The following is a 24463-nucleotide window of genomic DNA, read 5'->3' on the forward strand; positions in this document are numbered from 1 at the left end:
TTAATTTATTTTTTAATGCAGACTATTATTCTCAGCTTTCTTAGTTGTTTTTTCGGCCAACTATTCTGCTAGCTTTCGTCAGCTGGTAACAGCGACGGGATAAGAACTCCAAATCTCCTAACTGCATCCTCAGCAATTACTGCCATACATAGTTGTCGTCGCACCACGTTTTTGGCCAAGTAAGCCTCTGGCCGGCTTTGGATAGGATTGAATCCACTATTATTAGTCTCCGTAGTTAGATTATTTTCCTTAATATTTTATTATGCTTTTTTATGATTCTCTCTAGGTTTTCAGTACAGCTGTAGCTAAGTTTTAGAGTATTTTTTTATGAGAGATTTTATGTAGTGCTCTGATAACAGAAAGACCTGCAACTGCCAAAGACCGACTGAATGCCCACTAAGCAATATATACCTCACATTTTCAGTAGTATACCAGGCTAGAATATGCACCGTAGAAAACTCATACATAAAAAATTCTACATATATATGTGTGTGTGTATATACATATGTATATACATATATGCATATATATATATGTGTGTGTGTGTGTGTGTACATATATATATATATATATATATATATATATATATATATATATATATATATATATATATATTGTCCATTTCAATAAAAACATTGTTTCCGAAATGGACGTACAATTTATTGATTTTGTTTGTTTTTCCTTTTGAAACCGACATGGATCTAATTTAATAACTTGATTTGAGCCCAAAATAATAAATTTTAAGGGGTCATAATAGGGATCAAAGTTTTTAAAAAATTGACCTCTGCGGTCTCTTCCAAATTACTCAGACAATTTCTGGTCTAAATATTTCAAATTTTACATAAAGGGTATTCAGAGATAGGGCAAGCTTTTTCATCAGTTTGGGTCGAGAATTTTTAGTTACCAATATATAAATGTATGTATGTATGTCTGTTTGCATGTCTGCCTTAAACTTTCAATAGAGGCGACGGATTTTACCAAGATCAGTAGTGTTTTAAAGTTCGATTATTCATACGACAAATATAAAAAATTGGCTAAAAATATTAAATCTTCCCCTTCAACTAGGCACTTTTCTACAGGGGTGGGTCACTTTTTCCGCCGATATTTTTTAAAGTTATCCTCTCCCTAGATTGTCTGGCCTTAATTTTTAAAAATGTCGCTTCCGGTTTGGCGGTGGTCGTAACAGCATAAACGTTAGGTTTTACCCCGTTCTTTTCCTCCTTTGCCGTACGGGTTCGAGCCTGCCTTCCTACTACCACTTTTTTTTTTTTTTGCTCAGCATACACATCCAAACACCCGGGCAACGCCGGGCGCCCATGCTAGTATATATATATATATATATATATATATATATAAGTTGAAATGAACATTTTGTATTTCAACTTGCCGATGTATGTCTGTACCTGTTATTCATCCAAACGAAGATTTTACTCGTTACAAACCACGCTGTATGATTACTATTTTCTGTTAATTTCAGTATTATGCTATGAGTAGTTTAAACGTTTATCGGTTAAATATTTACACACAGACACACATACATCTACTGCTTTATTTATATAGATAAGAATTAGTATTAACCGTCAACATCTTGTCAAGAAGCCTAGGCTGCTGATGCGGACAGACTCAAAAGCTGGTGCTTCTTGCAAAAATGTCAAATGTCATCCACCAAAGACAAAGTTGTTTAGTTCAGAAGATGGAACCAAGCAAATATTGATGAAGATGGAACCAAGCAAATATTGATGAAGATGCTGTACTCAAGTATCGGATGAAGAATTCAACAAAATCTAAAAATTCATATATAAAACCATGAATCGTCATCAATAAAAGATGTCTATCATCCAGGTTCGCTTGTGTGTGTTAACCGCCATAAGAAATGGCAGTCAAATTAAGCACTAAAAATTTACTTTAAACCTGCTAAAAAATTTGTCACGTGTTCAATCAAAAACATGGACTCCATTTGAAACAAAATTGAGATATCACACTAGTATCTATCTATTTTTAATCTTTTGTAAGTCTGTATATCTATAAAAGTGAGAAAGTTTGTGAAGACACTTTTCACCCTATATACTCAACGAATTTTGATCTACAGACTGGAAATTTGGTATAACGTAACGTAACATGCGGCCGCAGCTGAGATTGAACTCATTATACACGAGTTTGTAGTAATTCAAATTTTGTCAGTAGCTGAATACTTGATGCTTCGCCAGGGCTATCAATGGGGATTTTTTTTTATCATGACGTCATCACTAGATGGGTTGCCTACCACGGCTTAAAAGAGGCCCATCTACCCTCGAGAGAAGGATAGACCATGCCAGTTTCCCAACCTGGTATTTTACCTTGAGGTACATACAGCGCCTCGCCTTCCCAAATGGCCATCCATCTGGTACTAGCCAGGCTCAACGTTGCTTAACTTTGGAGATTTGGCGATAACAAGTGCGTTAACGTGATTGTGCTGTATTTAGTATATAGCGTATTCAGACATGTGGAAAACTTTTAAATCTGTTTTCATCTGGAAAAAAGGGGCTGCTAAGGAGTCAAAAGTTATTGGATTTTTATCTGTTTGTCAACTTTTTCATGAATACACATGCATGAATCGTTCATATGACAGATTCCTTATGTTAAGAATAAGTAGGTTTGAAAACACTTTTTAAAGTACGTGTCAAGCTGGCCTAATGGTTATCGTACTTGGCTCACTTTCTTTAGGTTTGGGTCTCAATCTCAGCTCGAGTATTTTTTTTTTTTTTTTACACTTACAAGAAGTGAATTGTTTAGAAAAAATATAATACTTGCATGCACATGTCTCAGTTTCTGTATGAATTAAAATATAATATTTATGCATATTTTTAAACCGGGCACCGTTGGGCGACCTGCTAGTGTAAAAAAAAATCAAACAAACTTGAAACTTCTTATGTTAAATGAGAAAAACTTTGAAGAATCAAGTTTTTTTGGCAGCTTATAATGTTAAAACCAAATTAAGAAAAAAAAAAGTGAAGTATGGTTCCCCGTGAGTGCATAGTGAACGAAGCATTAAAAAATGTCGAAATCCAGCATTTGGCCCTGCCCCATTTAGCCCCAAAAGTCCCCAGGTGACGTCAAATCCTGGTGTACATGAACAAACGGTGCCGTTTTAGGTCTTAACATATGTAAATTTGAGTTCTGCACAATGCAAAAAATAAATAAATAAATAAATAAAAATAAAAAAAATAAAATATAAATTAAAAAAAGAAAAGAAAAAAAGTCTATCATTTTCGCCTGCTTTTTTGTTGCTAACAATTCTGAAGTTTTTCATTGTTTGTGGATGTGTTTATCATTTTGTTTGCATCATCCAGGTTCGTTTGTGTTTGTCAACCTCCATAAGAAACGCCGGTCAAATAAGCACCAAAATTTCCAGTGGTCAACCAAAAACATGGATGCCATTTGAAACAAAAGTCCTAAGATGACATGTTGTTGCTATATCTGGGGAGGAGCTGCTTAGAACATCATTTCCTGCCTTGACAAAGGCCAAAACCAACTTCGAAATCTAGTGAATGATTTTTTTTTTTTTTTTTTACACAGTGATCACCACTTATCAAGGCCCGGAAGCCACTCAGGGATAAGGGTTATTGCAAGTACATTACGTTAGTGTGGAGATTTGATGAAGTGTTTACTTAAAGGGGCGGTTCATTAGGAATTTGTTAACATTGGACTTGAAGACATCCAAGTTGTAGTCCGGTGGGAAGCAGGCAGACGGAACAGTTCCACAGGCGTGCAGTTCTAAGAAAGAAGCTTTGTTCATGGAATCCGCGTTTTGATTTAGGCACAGATATAGAGTGGGGGAAATTTTTCACAGTGGATTCAGCTAGACGGGTGTTTTTCGTGAAAGATTGGCGAGGGGGGATCAGAGATTGGAGCTCAGACGAGCACCAGCCATGATGTCCTGTTCTCCTCCTTACTATCTCTTTCCTTTTTTTTTTTAACTCTATTATTATTTTCATGCTCGGTACTCGGCTGAGCTTCAATCTATGATCACTATTTATAAAAAGTTCGCAACAAACACTTATCTAGCTATAACCACTGTCTATAACTTCCCTTATTCACCATCGCTACCTAAAACTAAACGAAAATTTATTTCCTAGAACTTTCGCTTGTGGGACACAATACCGAGGGACTGTTTCACAGCTAACCATAGCATAGTCTAATGTAAACAAGTTTTTGTTGAGCTGTACTCTTAAATAATTAAATTCGACCCAGTTTCCACCATTACTGATCATCACTGAAATGTTTAATCCTTATCCTCAAGTAGTCTTTAGGCCTTGATAAGCAGTGGCTAACTAGTAAAAAATAATACAGACATTGCACTAACTCATGAGTCTAAAGACAATTTAGATAAACTTGTAACCTCGTTTGTTCAATTCTAATTATTTATTTTTTGTTATACTTTATTAAAAAAAGGTTATTTAAAATTTAACTTAAATTTTAGTTATTTTATTTATTCAAGATTTATGGTATTCAAATTTTATGGTATTCAAATTTTTTTGATTCCAGCAATTTTTATTTGAACAATGCAATACGAGGAAATCAAAACTGATCTACTTGGAATTATTTCTTCCAACTTGTTTGCGCTCAACAAATGTCGTTTTTGTAAGAATATATTTCCACATTGAATGTAAACATGATTGTTTATTTAAAAACGTTATCTGAGAACTGATTGTATTTGTGAAGCCGCCTCAAGTCAGCGCTGATAAAGAGCGATATCTCCTCACCTCGAACAATCAGTAAAGAAATCCAAATTGAATATAATCGATTGTTGATAGCGTTTGCCTGCGAGGCAAGACGTTAATGCTACAATTTAATTTTACAGTAAGTCTAAATTGATTCGTCGAAATGGTTCTTAAAAAAATTCTTTTATAAAATGGTTCCTCCATTATTCATATTTAAAACTGGATTTTATTTATGACAAAATGAAATCTCTTTGCGTTTACTTTGCAATATAATAGGAAGATTTTACGTTGCTGGATTTTTTTTTAGACGCGGATTTATATCTCCTGCTTTCCTGAACACTAGCTCCATCTACTATTATACTATGAAACAGGCAATGACATGTACAGACATTCACAACGTTTTAGTCTTTTGCAATTGTTCCGTTGTGATAATATTGATGTTTGCCTCGCCCCCCCCAAAGAAAAAACAGAGTATTAGGAAATGAAAGAAAGACAAAAAAAAATGTATATATATATATATATATATATATATATATATATAACAAAGAGACAATATACATTACTGAATTTTTGAGATAAGGATTGATTATTCGTATTATTTGGCTTCTTCGGATTATTGTTCTCGTCTTGAGTGCTATTTTCACAACATTTCAGTCGATATGACCTGAATTTCTTCAGGTGTATCTTGCCGAACTCTGGAATCTTTCTGTCGAACTTTTGAATCTGCACGGAATTCGGAACGGAAATTCGCATGGATCTTTGCATTGCGTAGTGAAAAAAGTACTTGGTAAAATTCAGTTGTAAAGTTACTCTTCTGGAGGTTGAAGGCTCAATTCTGTGTGCGAACGGCATCCAAAAATACAATTGCTAATTGATTAGGACTTCTACCTAGTTATGGTTGACGGGACGAGAACATGTTACTCTCGCAGATTCGATAAAAAGTTCCATTCAAAATTCCTTGCAGACTCCTCCAGAGTTCGACAGAAAGATTCCAGAGTTCAACAAAATACGCCTGAAGAAGGTCGGAGGTTACATCGACTGAAACATGGTGAAAACAAAACTCAAACAATACTTAACCTTCAAATAGCATTCTCGTTTAATCGTTATTCTTAACCTTCAAATGGCATTCTTGTTTATTCGTTATTCTTAACCTTCAAATAGCATTCTTGTTGACTTGTTTTGTTAATTATTGAAATAGCATCTTAAAAAGGAAAAATGTTTCTTTAAGAAGTTTTTTTTTTCCCTTTCCAACTTTTGAAAACGAGAGATAAATTGCTGAAAACAATTTTAGGGAAAAATTATTTTGCACGGGATGCTATAGAACCAATAGAGAAACACTCAGCATAGCCCAGCTTCAGCCATTACCGGGACTTACTCTATATTCCCCTCCCCACCTCTTAATATAGATGCTGTGTCGGTTATTTTGTATCTTATTTTTGGAGGAGGTAATGCCTGGTAGAAAACTATATTACGCTTACTTGGCCTTTTGGCTAAGATCAAAGTGTAGTATCTGTTCTAACGCAGCATTTCAGTGAAATCATCTACTGGCCCCTCTCCATAAACAGAAAAAGTGGTTGTAATGCTTGGGAGAATGAACAGGCACTAATTCACCACACCCCGGCCTCACCTAAAAAAAAAAAAAGTTTGGTAATCCTTGGCGGCCTCCAGAGTACTTTTTAAAGCAACATAATCGTGCTTTCCCTCCCCACATCATCAACACATGACGTCACTTCCGGAAAATGACTCGGCAGTTTTTCGAAATACATGATTTCATTATAAATTGTTTGTATTTTTAAATATGCGTACTACACTGTAGAAGCACCTTATTTAAAATTCATGCTACTCCAAAAATAAATATTTCAAAGTGCAGTTAGTGGTTAGGCAACACTTGCTTTACAATAAACTAATCAAGAAATTGGATTGAGAAACAAATTTTATGTAAGAAATTTCTTTCCTACACACTCAATTTCCTCCTCTTTTTTTTTTTTTTTTTTTTTTTTACATAGGCATCACCACATTATCAAGGCCAAGAGGCCACTCAAGGATAAGGGTTAAAGAGTGTACAGTAGAAATTGGTCAATATAGTAATCATTAGTAATGAATATTTGGTAAATTTAATAACTTAGTTGGAACGGCTCATCAAGAACTTATTTACTTTAGACTTGAACACAACCATATTGTAGTCAGCCGGAAAGCAGGAAAACGGAAGACAATTCCACAGGCGTGCAGTTCTAAGAAAGAAGCTTTGTTCATGGAATCTACGTTTAGGTTTAGGCACAGATAAAGAGTGGGGGAAATTATTGATAATGTTTACAGCTAGACGAGTGTTTCTTGTGAAAGTTTGGCGAGGGGGGACCATAGATTGAAGCTCAGTTGAACACTTTCCATGAAAATAACGATACATCAGAGACAAACTCGCAACATCTCTTCTGTGAGATAGAGGTTGCAAGGAGGAGAAAAGGACATCTCCTACGAGGCTACGAAGTCTATTTTGAACTCTATCAAGGCAGGACAAGTCCTTTCTAGCAGCTCCTGCCCAGATGTGGCAACAGTATTCCATCCTTGGACGTACCTGGCTCTTATATAGGTAGAGAATAGCATCAGCAGTGAGATATCTACTGGATCGATAGAAAGATCCCACCATTTTTCCAGCGGCCTTGGCAACAGATTTGATATACGTGTTCCATTTAAGATCAGGAGTAATAGTCAAGCCCAGAAGCTTGTCAAAACTTGAGGCCTCCTGAAGACGAGAGCCATTCATTTCAATTGATGACAAATGTGGATTAGAATGTTGATGATGTAAAGAGAGAAGCTTGGTTTTAGATGCATTAAAAGTAACCAGCCACTTCTTTCCCCATTGTACTACGTGCTCAAGATCAGAGGAGAGAGAATTGGAGAGAACTTGGTCGTTTACTGTCTTAGATGTGGTACCATAAATGGTAGTGTCGTCAGCATAAATGTCTGCAGAAGCAAATGAATTCCACAAACAAAGGCCATACCTTTAAACTCAAAATTTATTCACAATGTAACAGCAATGAAAGTCCTTCGGTTCTGGTATAGTCCTTTGCAAAACGGTGGCCCGATTTGCCCCCATACGCATGGAGCCTTTAGTATGAATTCCTGTTTTTTTAATGTTAGTTTGTTGTTCCTTTGGAAGGATCCATGAAGATCATGGAGAACACGGCGGGAAGGATGGCGCCTATAATCAGGCATAATGTGAGTCCCTTGGGACTCAAGAAGAAATAAGATAAAATCCAATGATCGGATAATAACATGCCGAACAGTAGTAGAATGTCTTCCTTAATTTGAATAGGTTCAGCAAAATAAGTTGTCTCTGCTTGTAGAGATATGTCTTTCATTCACCGACTGTTTGATGTCCATGAAGGAATTGTCTTGGCTCCCTAGTGAGGAAACCGCTGGTTTGAGTCTGTATCAGCCCCTGTTCTTTCTCGGACCGAAAAATAAACGCATGAATACAAAAGAGGCACCAAGTCAAATCACCTGACACATTCAAATTTAAACCAATCACAGACCAGCTACCAAACCGTGTAGGCGGCCTAAAAGAAAGATGGCGGTTGAATGTCGAATTTCTCACACTTAATGTTAACTAATACTAAACAAAAATAGAGATAATACATGTCAGTTTCTTATTTAATAAATTGTTAGGTGAAAGTACAGAATAGTTTAAATAATACCTTCCCCTCCCCATATTAAGAATGGCTTTCTAAATAATAGCGTTATTATTTCAGTAATGTCCATATTCCGTGTGTCATCCTCCCTCCTCCGTCTTAAAATAATGTATGAAATTAATAAATATGAGATCGTAAAAAGGATTTATAGGTTTGTTTTCATATTTACAAATTTCAAACAGCCAATAAAATATACGTATAGTTTCGTTATTTTTTTTGTTTTTTGTTTTTTTTTTATACAAAAACATAAAAAATGAGTTGGTATCATTAGTTAGAATTGAAATTAAAAAGAACCGAGCGTTCCAGCCTGAGAAAAAATAAATAAATAAAAGTATGCGCGTGCGCATATAAAACAAAATGTCGGCTAATGTTTAATGAACATTTTACATGTAAATTTGCCGATGTCTGGATGCGATATACATGCATGTAAGCAAAGATATTATTCGCTATAAACCACTCTTGGTGCATGAGTATTATTTCCTGAGAATTTCAGTGCTATGTGACCAGTAGTTTAATAGTTTACCTGTTAGATATTTACACACACAAACAGTGGAAAATGTTTCTTAAACCGAAATCAAATAAAAAAGATAATTTAAGGAATCGGTTTTGACTTTGGAAAGTAGGTTCAAATTTTTCCAATTCCTAATTCTGATTCCGATTAATTGTCCCAACACTAATATATATATATATATATATATATATATATATATATATATATATATATATTCCTAAAAGCTCTAGCCTTGATGGAGGGGAGGTTAAAATTTGCTGCTATGGTTTCAAATGATCGGAAATAACAGCAAGGGGAGACTTGATTCCAAATATTTCTCATGTTATATTTCCTCTTTTATGGAAATAGGGTACGATTATGAATATCTCCAGTATCAAATAATCCTTACACACTGTAAAATTCACTTAATGTATGAAAACCAAAAAGGGGAGATATAACATATGGGAAATATTTGGAATCCCAGTTCCGAACCCGTATCGAGGGGTGATTGAGTCTAAAGGCGGCTACATTGAATAGATATCGGCTTTACTACATAGTCAAGTTACCTGAATTGATTTTTTTTTTTTTTTCAATAAAATTTTTAAAATAAAGCTGTAGTATTGTTTTCTTTAGGGTGACAATTTTATCATTCCACCCTGTACAAAAAGCATAGCAAGGTTGAAACATATTGGCGGGTTAACGGTTTAGTCACACACTATTCGAATGTGTTCGAATGAGCTTCAATCTATGGTCCCCCCTCGCCAAACTTTCACAAGAAACACTCGTCTAGCTGTAAACACTATCAATAATTCCCCCCACTCTTTATCTGTGCCTAAACCTAAACGTAGATTCCATGAACAAAGCTTCTTTCTTAGAACTGCACGCCTGTGGAATTGTCTTCCGTTTTCCTGCTTTCCGGCTGACTACAATATGGTTGTCTTCAAGTCTAACGTAAATAAGTTCTTGATGAGCCGTTCCATATAAGTTATCAACTTTACCAAATTTTCATTACTAATGATTACTATAATGTCAAATTCTACTGTACACTCTTTAACCCTTATCCTTGAGTGGCCTCTTGGCCTTGATAATGTGGTGATGCCTATGTAAAAAAAAAAAAAAAAAAAAAAACTATTCAAGATACACCGAATATCTTAACTTCTAATGATTTTCCTGAAAGTGGAACACGTTGGATTTATAGAACAGAAAACATCCATTTTCATCCACAAAAAAATCTAAGGGAAATAACTCTCACATATATGTACGTGTCTGTGTGTCTGTGCATGCCTGAGTGACTAAAATTATAATATAACGGATTGTTGCAATTGTGAGATTTTAAAAGCTCATTCTTAACATTGAGACATTAGAAACATTAAAATTCGATTAAAATGATTTTCTTTATAAAAATAAAACGATCAATTTACGTGAATTTTGGAATACGATAATTTATTTCCGTCAGGGGTACATATATCATACAGTTTTCTTTCTTTCTTTTTTATTGAGGGAATTTAGAACAGGGGCCATAAATTCTCTCTCTCTCTCTCTCTCTCTCTCTCTCTCTCTCTCTCTCTCTCTCTCTCTCTCTCTCTCTCTCTCTCTCTCTCTCTCTGTATAATTAGTGATTATGCGAATTGGCAAGAGACGAAGTTTCGCTACATCAGTTCAACCGTAAAATTTATACTTTGCATTTACAAATGTTTTGATTGTTTATAACGAAACAACTGTTTGATTTTTATTAAAACTAATTTTATTGATGAAAACCGTGTATTTACTGTATTTAATGTATTAGCGAGCTTGAATCAGATTTTAGAAAACTAGCATCGTCTGATATTCATTGAGTTTGAATAAATAAACTCCAGTTTTTAAAAGGCAACTGGTGTCGTGTCCGCTAATAATAATTGAAAATTATTTAAATTTGATTTATTTAATTTATGTTTCTAAATAGAACAATTAAAAGAATGTTATTACAACAAAAAATTAATATGGAGCTCATAATTAAAATAGATATTCTTTAATGTAATATACAAATGAGGTTACTTCTTAAACGTAGATTTCCTTTGAATGAAAACTATATGAAAATAGAAATCATGCTGGAATGAAAGTGTGTAAAAGTCCGTTTGGAGTATGAAAATATTTTTTGAAATATTGTACCTTTTTTATATATCGATCTAATTTTGAACAAAAAAAAAACGAAAGGAATGGTTTTTGTTTTAGGATGAAAATAGCTAAAAAAAAAAAAAATAAATAAAAAATAAATAAAAAAAACTTTAAATAGATATGAAAAAATAAGAATTAAAGAAAAAAATTTTTTTTTAAATTAAAAAGAAAATTTAAAAAAATTTTTTTAAATTAAAAATTTTTTTTTTTAATTTAAACAAAAAAATTAAAAAGAAAACTGAAATCGAGTTTTCTCAACAAATTACTTAGGATTTCGGAAGATTGAGATGAATTTACTTTTTTATCGCTTAACAAGGATTTCTTTATTAAACTCCTATCCTTACATCATCAACGCTCTGATCCCCAGCTGGCATCAATTGTGATGGATGGCTCTCGTCTGGGTGAGGCCCCGTGTTTTGACAAGCTTCTGGGTTTGACCTTTACTCCTGATCTGAAATGGAACACGTACATCAAGTCTGTTGCCAAGGTCGCTGGAAAGATGGTGGGATCCTTCTACCGCTCCAGAAGATATCTCACTACTGATGCAATTCTCTATCTATATAAAAGCCAAGTACGTCCAAGGATGGAATACTGTTGCCATATCTGGGCAGGAGCTGCTAAAAACAGCCTATCATGCCTTGACAGAGTACAAAATAGACTTCGTGGTTTAGTGGGGGATGCCCTTTTCTCTACCCTGCAACCCCTCTCCTACAGAAGAGACGTTGCGAGCCTATCCTTGTTTTATCGTTATTTCCATGGCAGGTGCTCGTCTGAACTCCAATCCCTGGTCCCCCCTCGCCAATCGTTCACGAAAAACACCCGTCTAGCTGAATCCACTGTGAAAAATTTCTCCCACTCTATATCTGTGCCTAAATCAAAACGCGGATTCCATGAACAAAGCTTCTTTCTTAGAACTGCACGCCTGTGGAACTCTGTTCCGTCTGCCTGCTTCCCTCCGGACTACAACTTGGATGTCTTCAAGTCTAATGTTAACAAATTCCTAATGAACCGCCCCCTTAAGTAAACACTCCATCAAATCTCCACACTAACGTAATGTACTTGCAATAACCCTTATCCCTGAGTGGCTTCCGGGCCTTGATAAGTGGTGATCACTGTGTAAAAAAAAAAAAAAAAAAAAAAAAAAAAAAATATATGTATAAAACTGATACTAATACCGTTACAGATGTCAACGCTGTCTAGTCCCAAAGTGGGGGATCAATTTGCATTAAATTTATATGTAAAATTAAGGAAAGGAGAGTAGAAAGTAGGCCATGGCTTCACTTTCTCCAGCCTCGGACCTTTACCTTCATCTTTTTTATCCTCACATTCAATTTGCGATGCTTCTGACGTGAAAAGGAAGAATTGCTGTTTTCTGGATTGGAATCTATCTAATACTTATTGAAGTATATTTTAAGTATGAAAATTAATCCGTGAAACAGTGTGCCGTCTGTATATATTAATCAAATTTTGAACAAACAAACAGTAGTAGTTGCCCGGCATGATCCAGTCATGAAAAAACCTTAAATATGATATTCATACTGTATTCATTTATGCAAGATTTTGTATTGATTATCATAGAACAAATTCTCTATTGATTATTATATTGTACCCAATATATAGTAGTGATTTCAAAAGTTATATATGACTTGGGTGTCATCAACTAGAATCGAAATGAAAAAGGAGCTGCTAGAAAGGACTTATCCTGCCTTGATAGAGTTCAAAATAGACTTCGTAAACTCGCAGGCGGTGTCGTTTTCTCTTCTCTGCAACCTCTTTCTCACAGAAGAGATGTTGCGAGTTTGTCTCTGCTTTATCGTTAATTTCATGGCAAGCGCCAAACTTTCACAAGAAACGCCCGTCTAGCAGAAAACACTATCAACAATTTCCCCCACTCTTTATCTGTGCCTAAACCTAAACATAGATTCCATGAGCAAAGCTTCTTTCTTAGAACTGCACGCCTGTGGAATTGTCTTCCGTTTTCCTGCTTTCCGGCTGACTACAATATGGTTGTCTTCAAATCTAACGTAAACAAGTTTTTGATGAGCTGTTCCATATAAGTTAACAAATTTACCGAACTTCCATTACTAACGATTACTATATTGTCCAATTTCTACTGTACATTCTTTAACCCTTATCCTCGAGTGGCCTCTTGGCCTTGATAAGTGATACAATATGCTGCGTGGCTTCGGCTGGATTCGGGCCGTATCATGCTATTTTTCTTGTTCTCACGTAACACTCAACACTATTTGCTTTTTAACCACTTTTTCATTTTGTTGTTTATATAAAAATATGCCCCCAAAAAAACGTATATATTATGCAGTTTATATTCCAGTTTTAACGTCTTTTATTTCTTTTCTCTTTGTAGATCTTCCTGCGGCTGAAATTGCAGGAATTGTCTGCAGTGCTATCGTCTTGCTCATTGTCATCGTTGTCCTGTTATCACAGTGGCTCTGCCCGAATAGTTTCCGTCGGAAAACAGTAAAAGACCTCATGTTTACTATCAGCGAGGATAAGAATAAAGCCCACCAGTCCGACCGTGATCTGGGCAACCTTTCAATCAGCCAGAGTAGTCCGAATTTAGCCAATGACCCTGTGGCCAAAGAAGGGATAAGCCTTATGATGAAGCGGAGTCTTCTAGCTCTGCGACAGTCCACCCTGCCGACTGTTTCAGAACGACACATCTCGTTCCAGCGAAGTTTGTCACACAAGCTGGATTTGTCAAATGTGGAGTTCTCTGTTCACAGTTTGCCACACAAGGAACAACCCTCGCTTGGAAGGATCAAACCTGAGCTCTACAAACAGGCATCAGTTGACGAAATGGATTCCGTCTGCGAAACTTATGGGAAGCTGCATTTTAGTTTGCAGTACTGTGCCGAAACTGAAAGTTTGTTCGTCAACATCATACGAGGTGAGAATTTACCTGCCAAGGACTTCTCAGGCACTAGTGATCCATATGTTAAGGTCTACCTTTTGCCAGACCGGAAAACCAAATTTCAGACCAAAGTCCATCGTAAGACGCTGAATCCTGAATTTAATGAATCTTTTACATTCAACGTTTCTTACCAAGAACTGGAGCATCGGAGTCTGCAATTCAGTCTTTATGATTTTGACCGATTCTCTCGTCATGACCTGATCGGTGACGTCATCGTCAAGGAAAGTCTCCAAGACATCACACTATCTAAAGAGAAACGTTTTACCTACGACGTAGTTACATCATACCAGGTAAGTAATAATCTGCTTTGTACATTTTGAAATCAAAGAAAATTTGCAATCAATCAGGACGAAATAAATGAGAGGAACAGCTTTTAGTCGACACCGGTTTGACTTTAACGTTTGCACATGGTATTCTGTAAACATAAATTGCGTTGTTCAGTTTTTGTCAGCAAGATTTATTTTTAATGTTTTATTGTTGCTTGTTTACAAAACTTTTTAATAAAACTATTTAAGCAAAACTTTTTCATAAAACTATTTAAGCAAAATTTTTAATAAAGAAACATCACATTTTAATAGTTATTTATTTATTTATTCACTTTTTGGTAGGCATTTTAATTTTTAAACAAAATTTGATTTGCATTGTATAGAGGTTCTGTTTTTATGTTTTTGACAATTCTTATTTTTGGCATTTCTAAATATATTCACTAGTGATGGGACGATTCCAATATTTTTCCCAATTCCAATACAATTAACGATTCCGATTCTTTATAAATCTCTAAATATTTAACTAAAGAGTTATTTTTTGCCGATTACTGTAAGAATGCATGCTAAACGTGGAGATATTTTCCTAAACGAAAAAATACACTTGTGGAGGATCATCTATCGATTTTAGTTTTACTAGTAGTTATAAATCAATTATTTATTAATTTATAATTATTAAAAAAAAATTATTTAATTTATAATTATTACCAGCAAAAGTGAATTTTACTTTAAACCTGGGCAGGAGCTGCTAAAAACAGCCTCTTGACAGTACAAAATAGACTTCGTGGTCTAGTGGGGATACCCTTTTTATCTTCCCTGCAACCTCTCTCCCACAGAAGGGACGTTGCGAGCCTGTCGTTGTTTTAGCGTTATTTCTATGGCAAGTGCTCGTCTGAGCTCCAATCTCTGGTCCCCTCTCACCAATCTTTCACGAAAAACACCCGTCTAGCTGAAACCACTGTCAGTAATTTTCCCAACTCTTTATCTGTGCCTAAATCAAAACGTAGATTCCATGAACACAGCTTCTTTTTTAGAAGTGCACGTCTGTGGAATTCTGTTCCGTTTGCCTGTTTCCCACCTGACTACAACTTGGATGTGTTCAAGTCCAACATAAACAAATTCCTGATGAATCGCCCCCTTAAGTAAGACACTTTATCAGATCTTCATTACTAGCGATTACTATCTCATTTCTTACTATCCCATTGATTACTGTACACGCAATAACCCTTATCCTCGAGTGGCCTCCGGGCCTTGATAAGTGGTGACTTCCTTGTAGAAAAAAAAAAAAAAAAAGGAATCGTTTTGGTATCGGAAAATATGCACACATTTTTCCGATTCAAACGCAGATTCCAATACTCCCAGATGCTCCGATTTTTCCGATTCCAACTTCCGATTAATTGTCCCAACACTAATATTCACCCAAGGCCACTGAATGTTTCATCCGATTCATAGTGACATGACAGCAATTTATTTCATTTGCAAGTAAGCAACGCTGTTTCATCCATTCAATTATGGATAGAGTGCCTTTCGAAATCAATGGACACACATCTTTGAAAATGGTTCTACACATTGGTTTCCGCACATCTTGCAAAATTTAACATTTATTCCATTTGTTTGTCAGTCATGGAGTGGAAACATAAAAATGTCGCCCTAAAGAAAACAAAATTACAGCTTCAGTTTTATAACTTTTATAGAAAAAATCAATTCAGGTAACTTGATTATGTAGTAGAGCTGACATCTATTCAATGTAGCCGCTTTCAGCCACAATTACCGCTTCAATACGGGTCCAGAACAGGAAGCATGCCTTTTCCACAAGCGCTAGCGAGAAATCAGCAAATACTAGGCAGATGGAAGTGACCAGGTTGGCTTGGGTGTTGTGGGAGGTCATGTTGGTGATGTTCTCGACGTATGATCAAAGTAGTCCAGCAAGTTCAGGTCGAAGGAAGAGGTGGGCCAGTGAGAAAAGAGTACAAAGTCATAGCCTGGATTTGTGGGCTGGTGTAGAGTCCTGCTGCCACACCTAGAGTCTGTCAGCGGCCACTTGATTGCACGAAGGGATCACCAAACTATTCAGCATATCCAGGTATACTTTAGTGTTGACTTTCAAGCCGACTAGAAAAGTTATCCCCCACTTTTTAAAACTATAAGTTCTTCATATCTTGGAAACTACTCGTTTCCTGGAATTTAAAACATTATTTTCATTTTCAGCACCGTCGAAAACCTGTAATAATGGTAATGTTAAAGGATATTTTGAGGGTAGAAAGATACTGAACCTTTACCAATGTTTCAATCATAGTCATTTGTTTTCCTAGTTTTGCATATGAATTACAAAATATTTGATATTTCCCAAAAACCTCTGGCCTTGATGGAGTAGAGACTAAAACTTGCTGCTATGGTTTCAAATCATTTGAAATAACAGCAAGGGGAGACTTGATTCCAAATATTTCTCGTATGTTATATCTCCCCTCTTTGGTTTTCATACAGAAATTTCACTGTGTATATATTCATAATCGTACCCTATTTTCAAATATATATATATATATATATATATATATATATATATATGACTACTTCATTTAATCACATAAATTAATATACGTAGATATAATTTTATGCGTAAATTTTGAGTATTTACTTCAACAGTGCTCAATACATAGGTAGCGCGAGGTAGTAAGTTATGAAAATATATATGGCAATTACCATAAGTCCGACGAATTCTCACGAGAATGAAATGCGGAATATTCTGTGTAACTTAATTGCCATATATAGTTTCATAACTTACTATATATATATAACTCTACACGTCATCTGGGCCACATCCGTCGGATCCTGGTTCAAGGGACCATATTAGTGATATACCCCTGGCCGTGTTTGTTGATCCCGGCTCACAGGAGCATAGATGCAACCCAGCAGGGCTACGGAAATTTTGTTTAGTGTTAGATAGGTAGAGAACGAAAGGGGGAAGGAAAACTATTTACAGTGGTTTGGGCTAAACAATGTTTTTTTGTTTTTTTTTGTGAATATCTTACAGAGTGAGCATGAATAAAGATCAATCGAAATGACAATAATTTTGCGTTAATCTGGTTTACAAAGTGTTTCATAATATATTCTATCTATCTATAAATATAAAAGCGAAAATGTATGTATGTATGTATGTATGTATGACCATTACCCGCATTAAGCTGGTCTGCAGTTTAATTTGTTGCTGGCTATCTTGCTCTTGCTTGTTGCTGGATCTCAACATTTTGAACCGAGAGAGAGACTTAGCTGTTGTACAAAGCTAAGACTCTGTAACATCATATTTGTATAGATACTCCCTCAGGCATTTGGGCTCATGGATTTTATGTCTGAGGGAGTGGCACTCGTCTGACAAGACGTTGCAATCATCATGTATGTATGTGTGTTCGCTTTTTCTGTGTGTCTACAAAAGGCTTCTTTCAGAGAAGCGGTCGCTCGCTTCACAACTTTTTAAGACTTTTTGTATCACATAGAAATCGTAATATCTCAGTTAACAACGAAGCTTGCCTGTCTATTTAATTTGATCGATTTCGGGAAGATAAATATTCAATATTTGTTGCTCGCCGCATGTGGGTTAGTCTTTTTCCTATAACATCTTGGAGGAGGGGAAAAAAAGCGTTCAGCAGTAAATGAATACTATCCCGCAGTCAAACTTGACCTCATTAACTCATTAAAACGAGCACCTGCTAAATGCAAGTAATTAAATAAATTCAAATGTGTTTCCGTAAGCATGTCGCGTTGGGGCAATGGTTAACGTCGCGCGTTTTTTTTTTTTTTTTTTTCACAACTTTGCCTCAACGGTTCGGGTTCGATCCTCATACTTACTTTTTTTACCCCCCCCCCTCCGACTCACACCTCCAAACACCTGGGCAACGCCGGGTACCCCTCGCTAGTATATATATATATATATATATATATATATATATATATATATATATATAGGCAAAACGCGTATGAGAATTTTTTTATGTCTAAGAAAGGCTTTTTTCGGGGGGGGGGGACTCGAGGGAATTACTATCGCTTAGAACTTCTCATATGCCGTGTAGATCATAATATGTACGAATTGCGAACGCGCGTTGCGACTAGATTTATTTACATCGAGTTTTACACAATTCTTGCCTTTTTCGGCCCCATCACATTGATTCGGCTTTTTCGTATAAAAGCGAAACTGATGCGAAACTAAGGCGCGGTTCTCGGCCTACGGGTCGGTAGCGTCCAGAAAGTAATAGACGTTTGGTCAATGTCGGTTTTCACCGTCATATCAGACAAATGCTTTCATTTGGACACTCCCCTGATAAAGGGGGAGCTCGTTTTCCCCAACACGTTGGGGAAACAAAACCAGGTACAGTTGGTAAAAAAAAACTAAAAAATAAAAAAAAACTCAAAAGAACTATCCCGCAGTAAAATTAAGTGCGGATTTAACCTCATTAAACACGCACTTAAAAACTGTCTCGCAGAAATTGTTAACTGCGGAATAGCGTGATGTTTGACCTCAATTTGAACTCATTCACTTTTTAATCGCTAAATTTAACATCATTCATTGCTTCCTTTGCCGTAGCGCAGGTGTATGTCGTCAGCCTATTGCTGTTTTTTTTTGTCTTTTTTTTTTTCATATTTAAACAGGTTTAAGTTTCCTTTTTTTCTGCTTTCCACCCCTCTCCCCTTCCCCCCACCAAACACACACACCTACAAATACCCGGGCAATGCCGGGTACCCCCGCCAGTACAAATATAAAAAATGTAATTCTTTTTGTTGTGGTGTAAATATTGAAAGAATTAACGAGAAAACTCAGAAAGAGTGAAATGAATAATATATTAAAAGAAATACAGACAAGTATGTTAGTTGAGTGGGAATTCCACTCAACTGAAGGACAAATAATGTTAAGACTCTCTCTCTCTCTCTCTCTCTCTCTCTCTCTCTCTCTCTCTCTCTCTCTCTCTCAGGCTTGATATCCAGACTGACTGGAAAGCAGAACATGCTTACCGGAAGTGACGTCAGGAATAGTCCATCGGCAAAGTCTTTAGTGGTGTCACCTCAACATAGATTGACATCTAATTTCGTTATTTGAATTTTGTAATCTACACTATCAATAAAATTCTAAATGTTTATTTATGTATGTGTGTATATATACCAATAAAACGTTCGAACTGATGCACCGAATTGAAACAATTATTTTTTCCCTGAAAGATGGGAGTCCCAAGATTGTGCTTTTCTATATATGGTTCGTAACGAACAACGCCGAGTCACACAAAAACCCCGAAATATGGGTTTGGGGTTCGTTTCGTGCAATTGTCACAAAAGTTACCTGCTTATGTCAACGGAATTTAGCACTGTCTCAATGATTACTGTACACGCAATAACCCTTATCCCTGAGTGGCCTTCGGGCCTTGATAAGTGGGGACCCCATGTAAAAAAAAAAATTGCAGTCGCGGTAACATCTTTCGGCACACGGACGTATATATATATATATATATATATATATATATATATATATATATATATATATATATATTATACTAGCAAAAGTACACGTCGTTGACTTGGTTCAAAAACAGCCTACAGAAAATTGACTCTGATTTATGAAAGTATGATAGGTTATGAAAAGGAAGGGTTGTAAAGAGATAGCTTCGAATTTGGAGGTATCAAAACCAAAGGAAAATATGATGAAAGTAAAAATAAAATAGGTAAACCCCATAATTTATTATACCATACCTGCTCACACTGAAACACTTATCACAATATTCTGTGGATCTGTATTAAAAAACCTTGTTAAACTTTCTGACATATTTCCATTCTATGGATGTCCGGCGCGAACGAACACCCCATAATTTTATTATACCATATTTCTTAAAACTGAAACATAATTATCAAAGTATACTTACGCGGATAGATATGAAAAGTCTTTATTAAAGTTTGTGCCTATTTACATTCTATGGAAGCCAGACGCGAACGCAGACCCCACAATTTTATTATACCATCCCTATTTAAGTTAAAACATACTTATCAAAGTATTATTATGTACATCTATATTAAAACACTTGTAATGTTTTTTTTGTTTTTTTTTTGTAGTTTTTTTTTCAATACTTTGTGGACCAGGCGCGTATGCAGACTCAACAATTTTAATGAATCATCATTATGCCAGATCAAACATACCCATTCCTGTGTCTCGATACATCTTCTATCATTATATGTAATCAGTTTTCTATAATAGTCAACCATACAGGAGCCTATTCGTGACCAGACACACACTCAGACGCTCAGCTTTATATTATAGATTAAATATATATATATACTAGCTGTACCCTGCCACGCGTTGCTGTGGCTCAATTTGGTGTAATGGAAAAATCTAATACAAAGAGAAAAAGCATCTTTCTTATATTCTTAGTACAGCAATCCACTCCAAAAAGTGAAAAAGAAAGGCGAAAATGTAAAAAAAAAAAATGGTACACTTGCAGAATTGGATCCGGATCCTAGGAAGTTTCCGTCAATCATGGCTTGAACTCGACCAACAATCAGTGGATTAAGCCGAACATTGCTAAAATGTTGAAACGCCAAATCGAATTTTAAAACTATAGGAAAAATATAAGTGTTAATATACTAGGAAAATCCCTTAGGCTAGATAAATACTCACTTCTCCAAACGTTGAAAGAGGTGAAAATTTTAAAATAAATTTTTAAACGTATTTCGATATAATTAAACGAAATTTTACGTTTTAAATCGATATTGATATAAATTTTAAGTTTGAATTTTTATATATAAAAAAATAGATTTTTGAATTGGTTTAAAATTAAAGGCGTTTTTTTATATATAAAAACTTTTATATAAAATTTTCAATCGAAATTAGATTTTAGAATTAAAATAATTCAAATTTTAAAGTTAATGAAATCATCATCCGATAAATAAACGGGGGGGGGCAGATTTAACAAAACGAGAGTTAAACGTGAACTCGTGATGTATATATATTTTCCACTTCCGGTTATAAAATAGATGAGTATTGGCTGAAGAGAGCTTGATATGGATATCTAAAACGGTCCTAATTATCGGACTTGAAACCGACGGTACCAATGACTTAACAACTTTTGTACACAAAATACAATACAATATATATAATTCCAGGTTAATATTTTTTAGAGGCGAAACCAATGAATTTAACGAGTTTCATACCCAAATACTTAGTTAAGTAGAGCAAGATATATTATTATTTATTCTAGATAAGCATTTATATGTCGCTACATATTTATGAGCATGTTTCGGTCAGCCATTTGCAAGTAACTAGAGACTTCTTCAGGCGATTCTGCTGATATGAACGTAGAGTCCCCGATGAAAACTGAAAAAAAAATCACTGAAATAAGTGAAAATCAACAGGAAAAGAAAGATAAAGTAAAATAAAAAAATAAAATAATAAAAATAAAATAATAAAAATAAAATAAAAAAATAAAATAATAAAAATAAAATAATAAAAATAAAATAAAAAAAATAAAATAATAAAAATAAAATAAAAAAAATAAAATAATAAAAATAAAATAATAAAATAAAATAATAAAAATAAAATAATAAAAATAAAATAATAAAAATAAAATAATAAAAATAAAATAAAAAAAATAAAATAAAAAAAATAAAATAATAAAAATAAAATAAAAAAATAAAATAATAAAAATAAAATAAAAAAAATAAAATAAAAAAAATAAAATAAAAAAAATAAAATAAAAAAAATAAAATAATAAAAATAAAATAAAAAAATAAAATAATAAAAATAAAATAATAAAAAATAAAATAATAAAAATAAAATAATAAAAATAAAATAATAAAAATAAAATAATAAAAATAAAATAATAAAATAATAAAAATAAAATAATAAAATAATAAAAATAAAATAATAAAAATAAAATAATAAAAAATAAAATAAAAAAATAAACTAATAAAAATAAAATAAAATAAAAAAATAAAATAATAAAAATAAAATAAAATAATAAAAATAAAATAAAAAAATAAAATAAAATAATAAAAATAAAATAATAAAAAATAAAATAAAAAAATAATAAAATAATAAAATAATAAAAATAAAATAAAAAAATAAAATAAAATAATAAAAATAAAATAATAAAAAATAAAATAATAAAAATAAAATAATAAAAATAAAATTGATAAAATTTTAAACAAAACAAAAAAAACAATAAAAGACAAAAACAAAAAACAAATTTTATTATTTCTATTTTTTGTTTTATAATTATTTTTCATTTTTTTTCTTTTTCCTTTTCACTCATTTAAATGCCGTTAATTTATATTTTTAATATCATATGACTGCTTTCCTGATCAAGAAATACTCTGAAGTTTTTTTTCCAATTTTCATTACAGACTTTACTTTCGTGTAACAGCATCACCTGAAGAGGTCTCTAGTTACTTGTAACTGGCTGCCCCAAAAAAATGTATTTAGGCACAATCGGCTAGAATCGAAACCGAAACTCTAGCATTCAAAGCTGGTGATGTTACCACTGTACCAAGTTGACACGCATATATAAGCTTATTAAAAACTGAAAATAAACTAAGACGAATGTACAAAATGTATAACGATTTTTTTCAATTTTGACCCATTTTTGATTATTTAAAAACTATTTTAACCAGCTAAAGACCCATAAAAGAAGGCCCCGTAAATTATCCAATTATTTGAAGCTCCTTTAGTTTCGGAGGCGATAGAGTTTGAAAATATGGATACATGCATACAGACAGACATACTGACAGACATATAATCGTTATTATAATTAGATTTTGCAATGTTCTTAACTCCCAAACGATTTGGTCCTGGATATGACCTTAAACTATATCCAGTGGTGAGGCCCCAGCTTGCGGGCTTTGGGGAGTGTGGAGCCACCCTTTAATTGCCATTGCTCCCAGGTCCACTCTGACCCGGAGTGGTAGTACCTGTTAGGGTCCCAACTATTGGGTTAAATAGAAACCGACTTGAAAACAACAAATATATTCTATTAAAAAATTTTTTTTTCAAAATCTTTGGATTCGGCATTAAATAACCTGAAAAGGGTTGATATGCCGTAAAACAAAAACAATCAACCAACCCAAACGATTTTGAAAAGAGTCAATCCAATATCGAGAAAGATACGCGTTCATTCAAGCAATAATGCCGGAAAAAAGGATAGGGGAATATAGTTTTGAAAGCCGGTTTATCATAATTTTTTGTAGGTTTCCGATTACATTTTTATTGTATTTGAAAGATTAAAGACTAAAGTTAATTTTCCAAAAGAAAAAAAATATGTGTACACGTGAAAAAAAAGTTATAATGAAAAATGTTTTCACGGCGACATCGGAAACTGACAAGTTCAGCTAAATTTTGATGTTTGTAAAAATCCCTCGAAAGATATTAGTTTTCTGGATCTATTTCAAAGATAATTTGTAAAGCAAAGTCCAAAGATATTGAATTAAATAAAGAAAACACCTTGTTTTTACAAAAATAGCTTAATTGGCCCCAAAAGCGACAGATTCTGGCTTTTCACAAACAAAAACAAACGAACTCGTTTAAAAATAAGTTCTACGGAAGCCCAAAATGTCAGAAATTCAAAAGACTGTCGGAAAATGACGTCAGGTAGTTGGAGGGAGGTAAGGAGTGTTGATGGTTTTTTCCACTCGAACATCTGTACATTTCTATCGTAAACGATTGTATAATATTTTTTACCATTTTTTGATTTAATTATTTTTCTGTATTCCCGCTTTTAAATTTTTTTTTTTTTTTCAAAATTATGTTATGCTGAAAGATACGCGTTCATTCAAGCAAGGAAAATATTAGAATCTCACATAAAAATAATTACGCAAAAAATGTAATCTAAAAAATTACGCAAAAAATGTAATCTAAAAAAAAAAAGAGGAAATATTTTTTGTAATTATAATTCTTTTGTGTGAAAATATTAAATAATACAATGATAATATCGGTAGTTCAAGAAATTAATTTTTCATTAAGTTATATCGAATTCATTAATATGGGCTTTTTTCGTAATGTTCCTGAAAAAATAATTTTCCTTTTTTAATTGTTACAATTTACGATACTTTATTTTCATAAAAAAAGCAAACATAAATCCATTCATCTTTTTACGACTGAAAATCATAACTTGAGTAAAGGTATTTTTTTGGGTAAATGTTTCGTTTAGGTCCACCTCCACAATTTTCTTAAAAATGACGACATTTAATGGTTTTCGACTATGCTGAATACG

General features: G+C 33.8%; 1 protein-coding gene across 2 annotated transcripts in view; it reads left to right on the forward strand.

Annotated features, from left to right (window-relative positions):
• The window catches only part of LOC145240059 (synaptotagmin-9-like), a 403765-nt gene that overhangs the window by 322736 nt on the left and 56566 nt on the right, over positions 1-24463 (forward strand). For both annotated transcript variants that reach the window (XM_080103680.1, XM_080103681.1), the window contains exon 2: positions 13399-14255. In XM_080103680.1, coding sequence (XP_079959806.1) covers positions 13399-14255 — 857 coding nt within the window. The remainder of the gene's footprint in view (positions 1-13398; positions 14256-24463) is intronic.

The sequence above is a fragment of the Euprymna scolopes genome, chromosome 19, assembly GCF_053919585.1.
Source record: "Euprymna scolopes isolate OS-2025 chromosome 19, ASM5391958v1, whole genome shotgun sequence".
NCBI lineage: Eukaryota > Metazoa > Mollusca > Cephalopoda > Sepiida > Sepiolidae > Euprymna > Euprymna scolopes.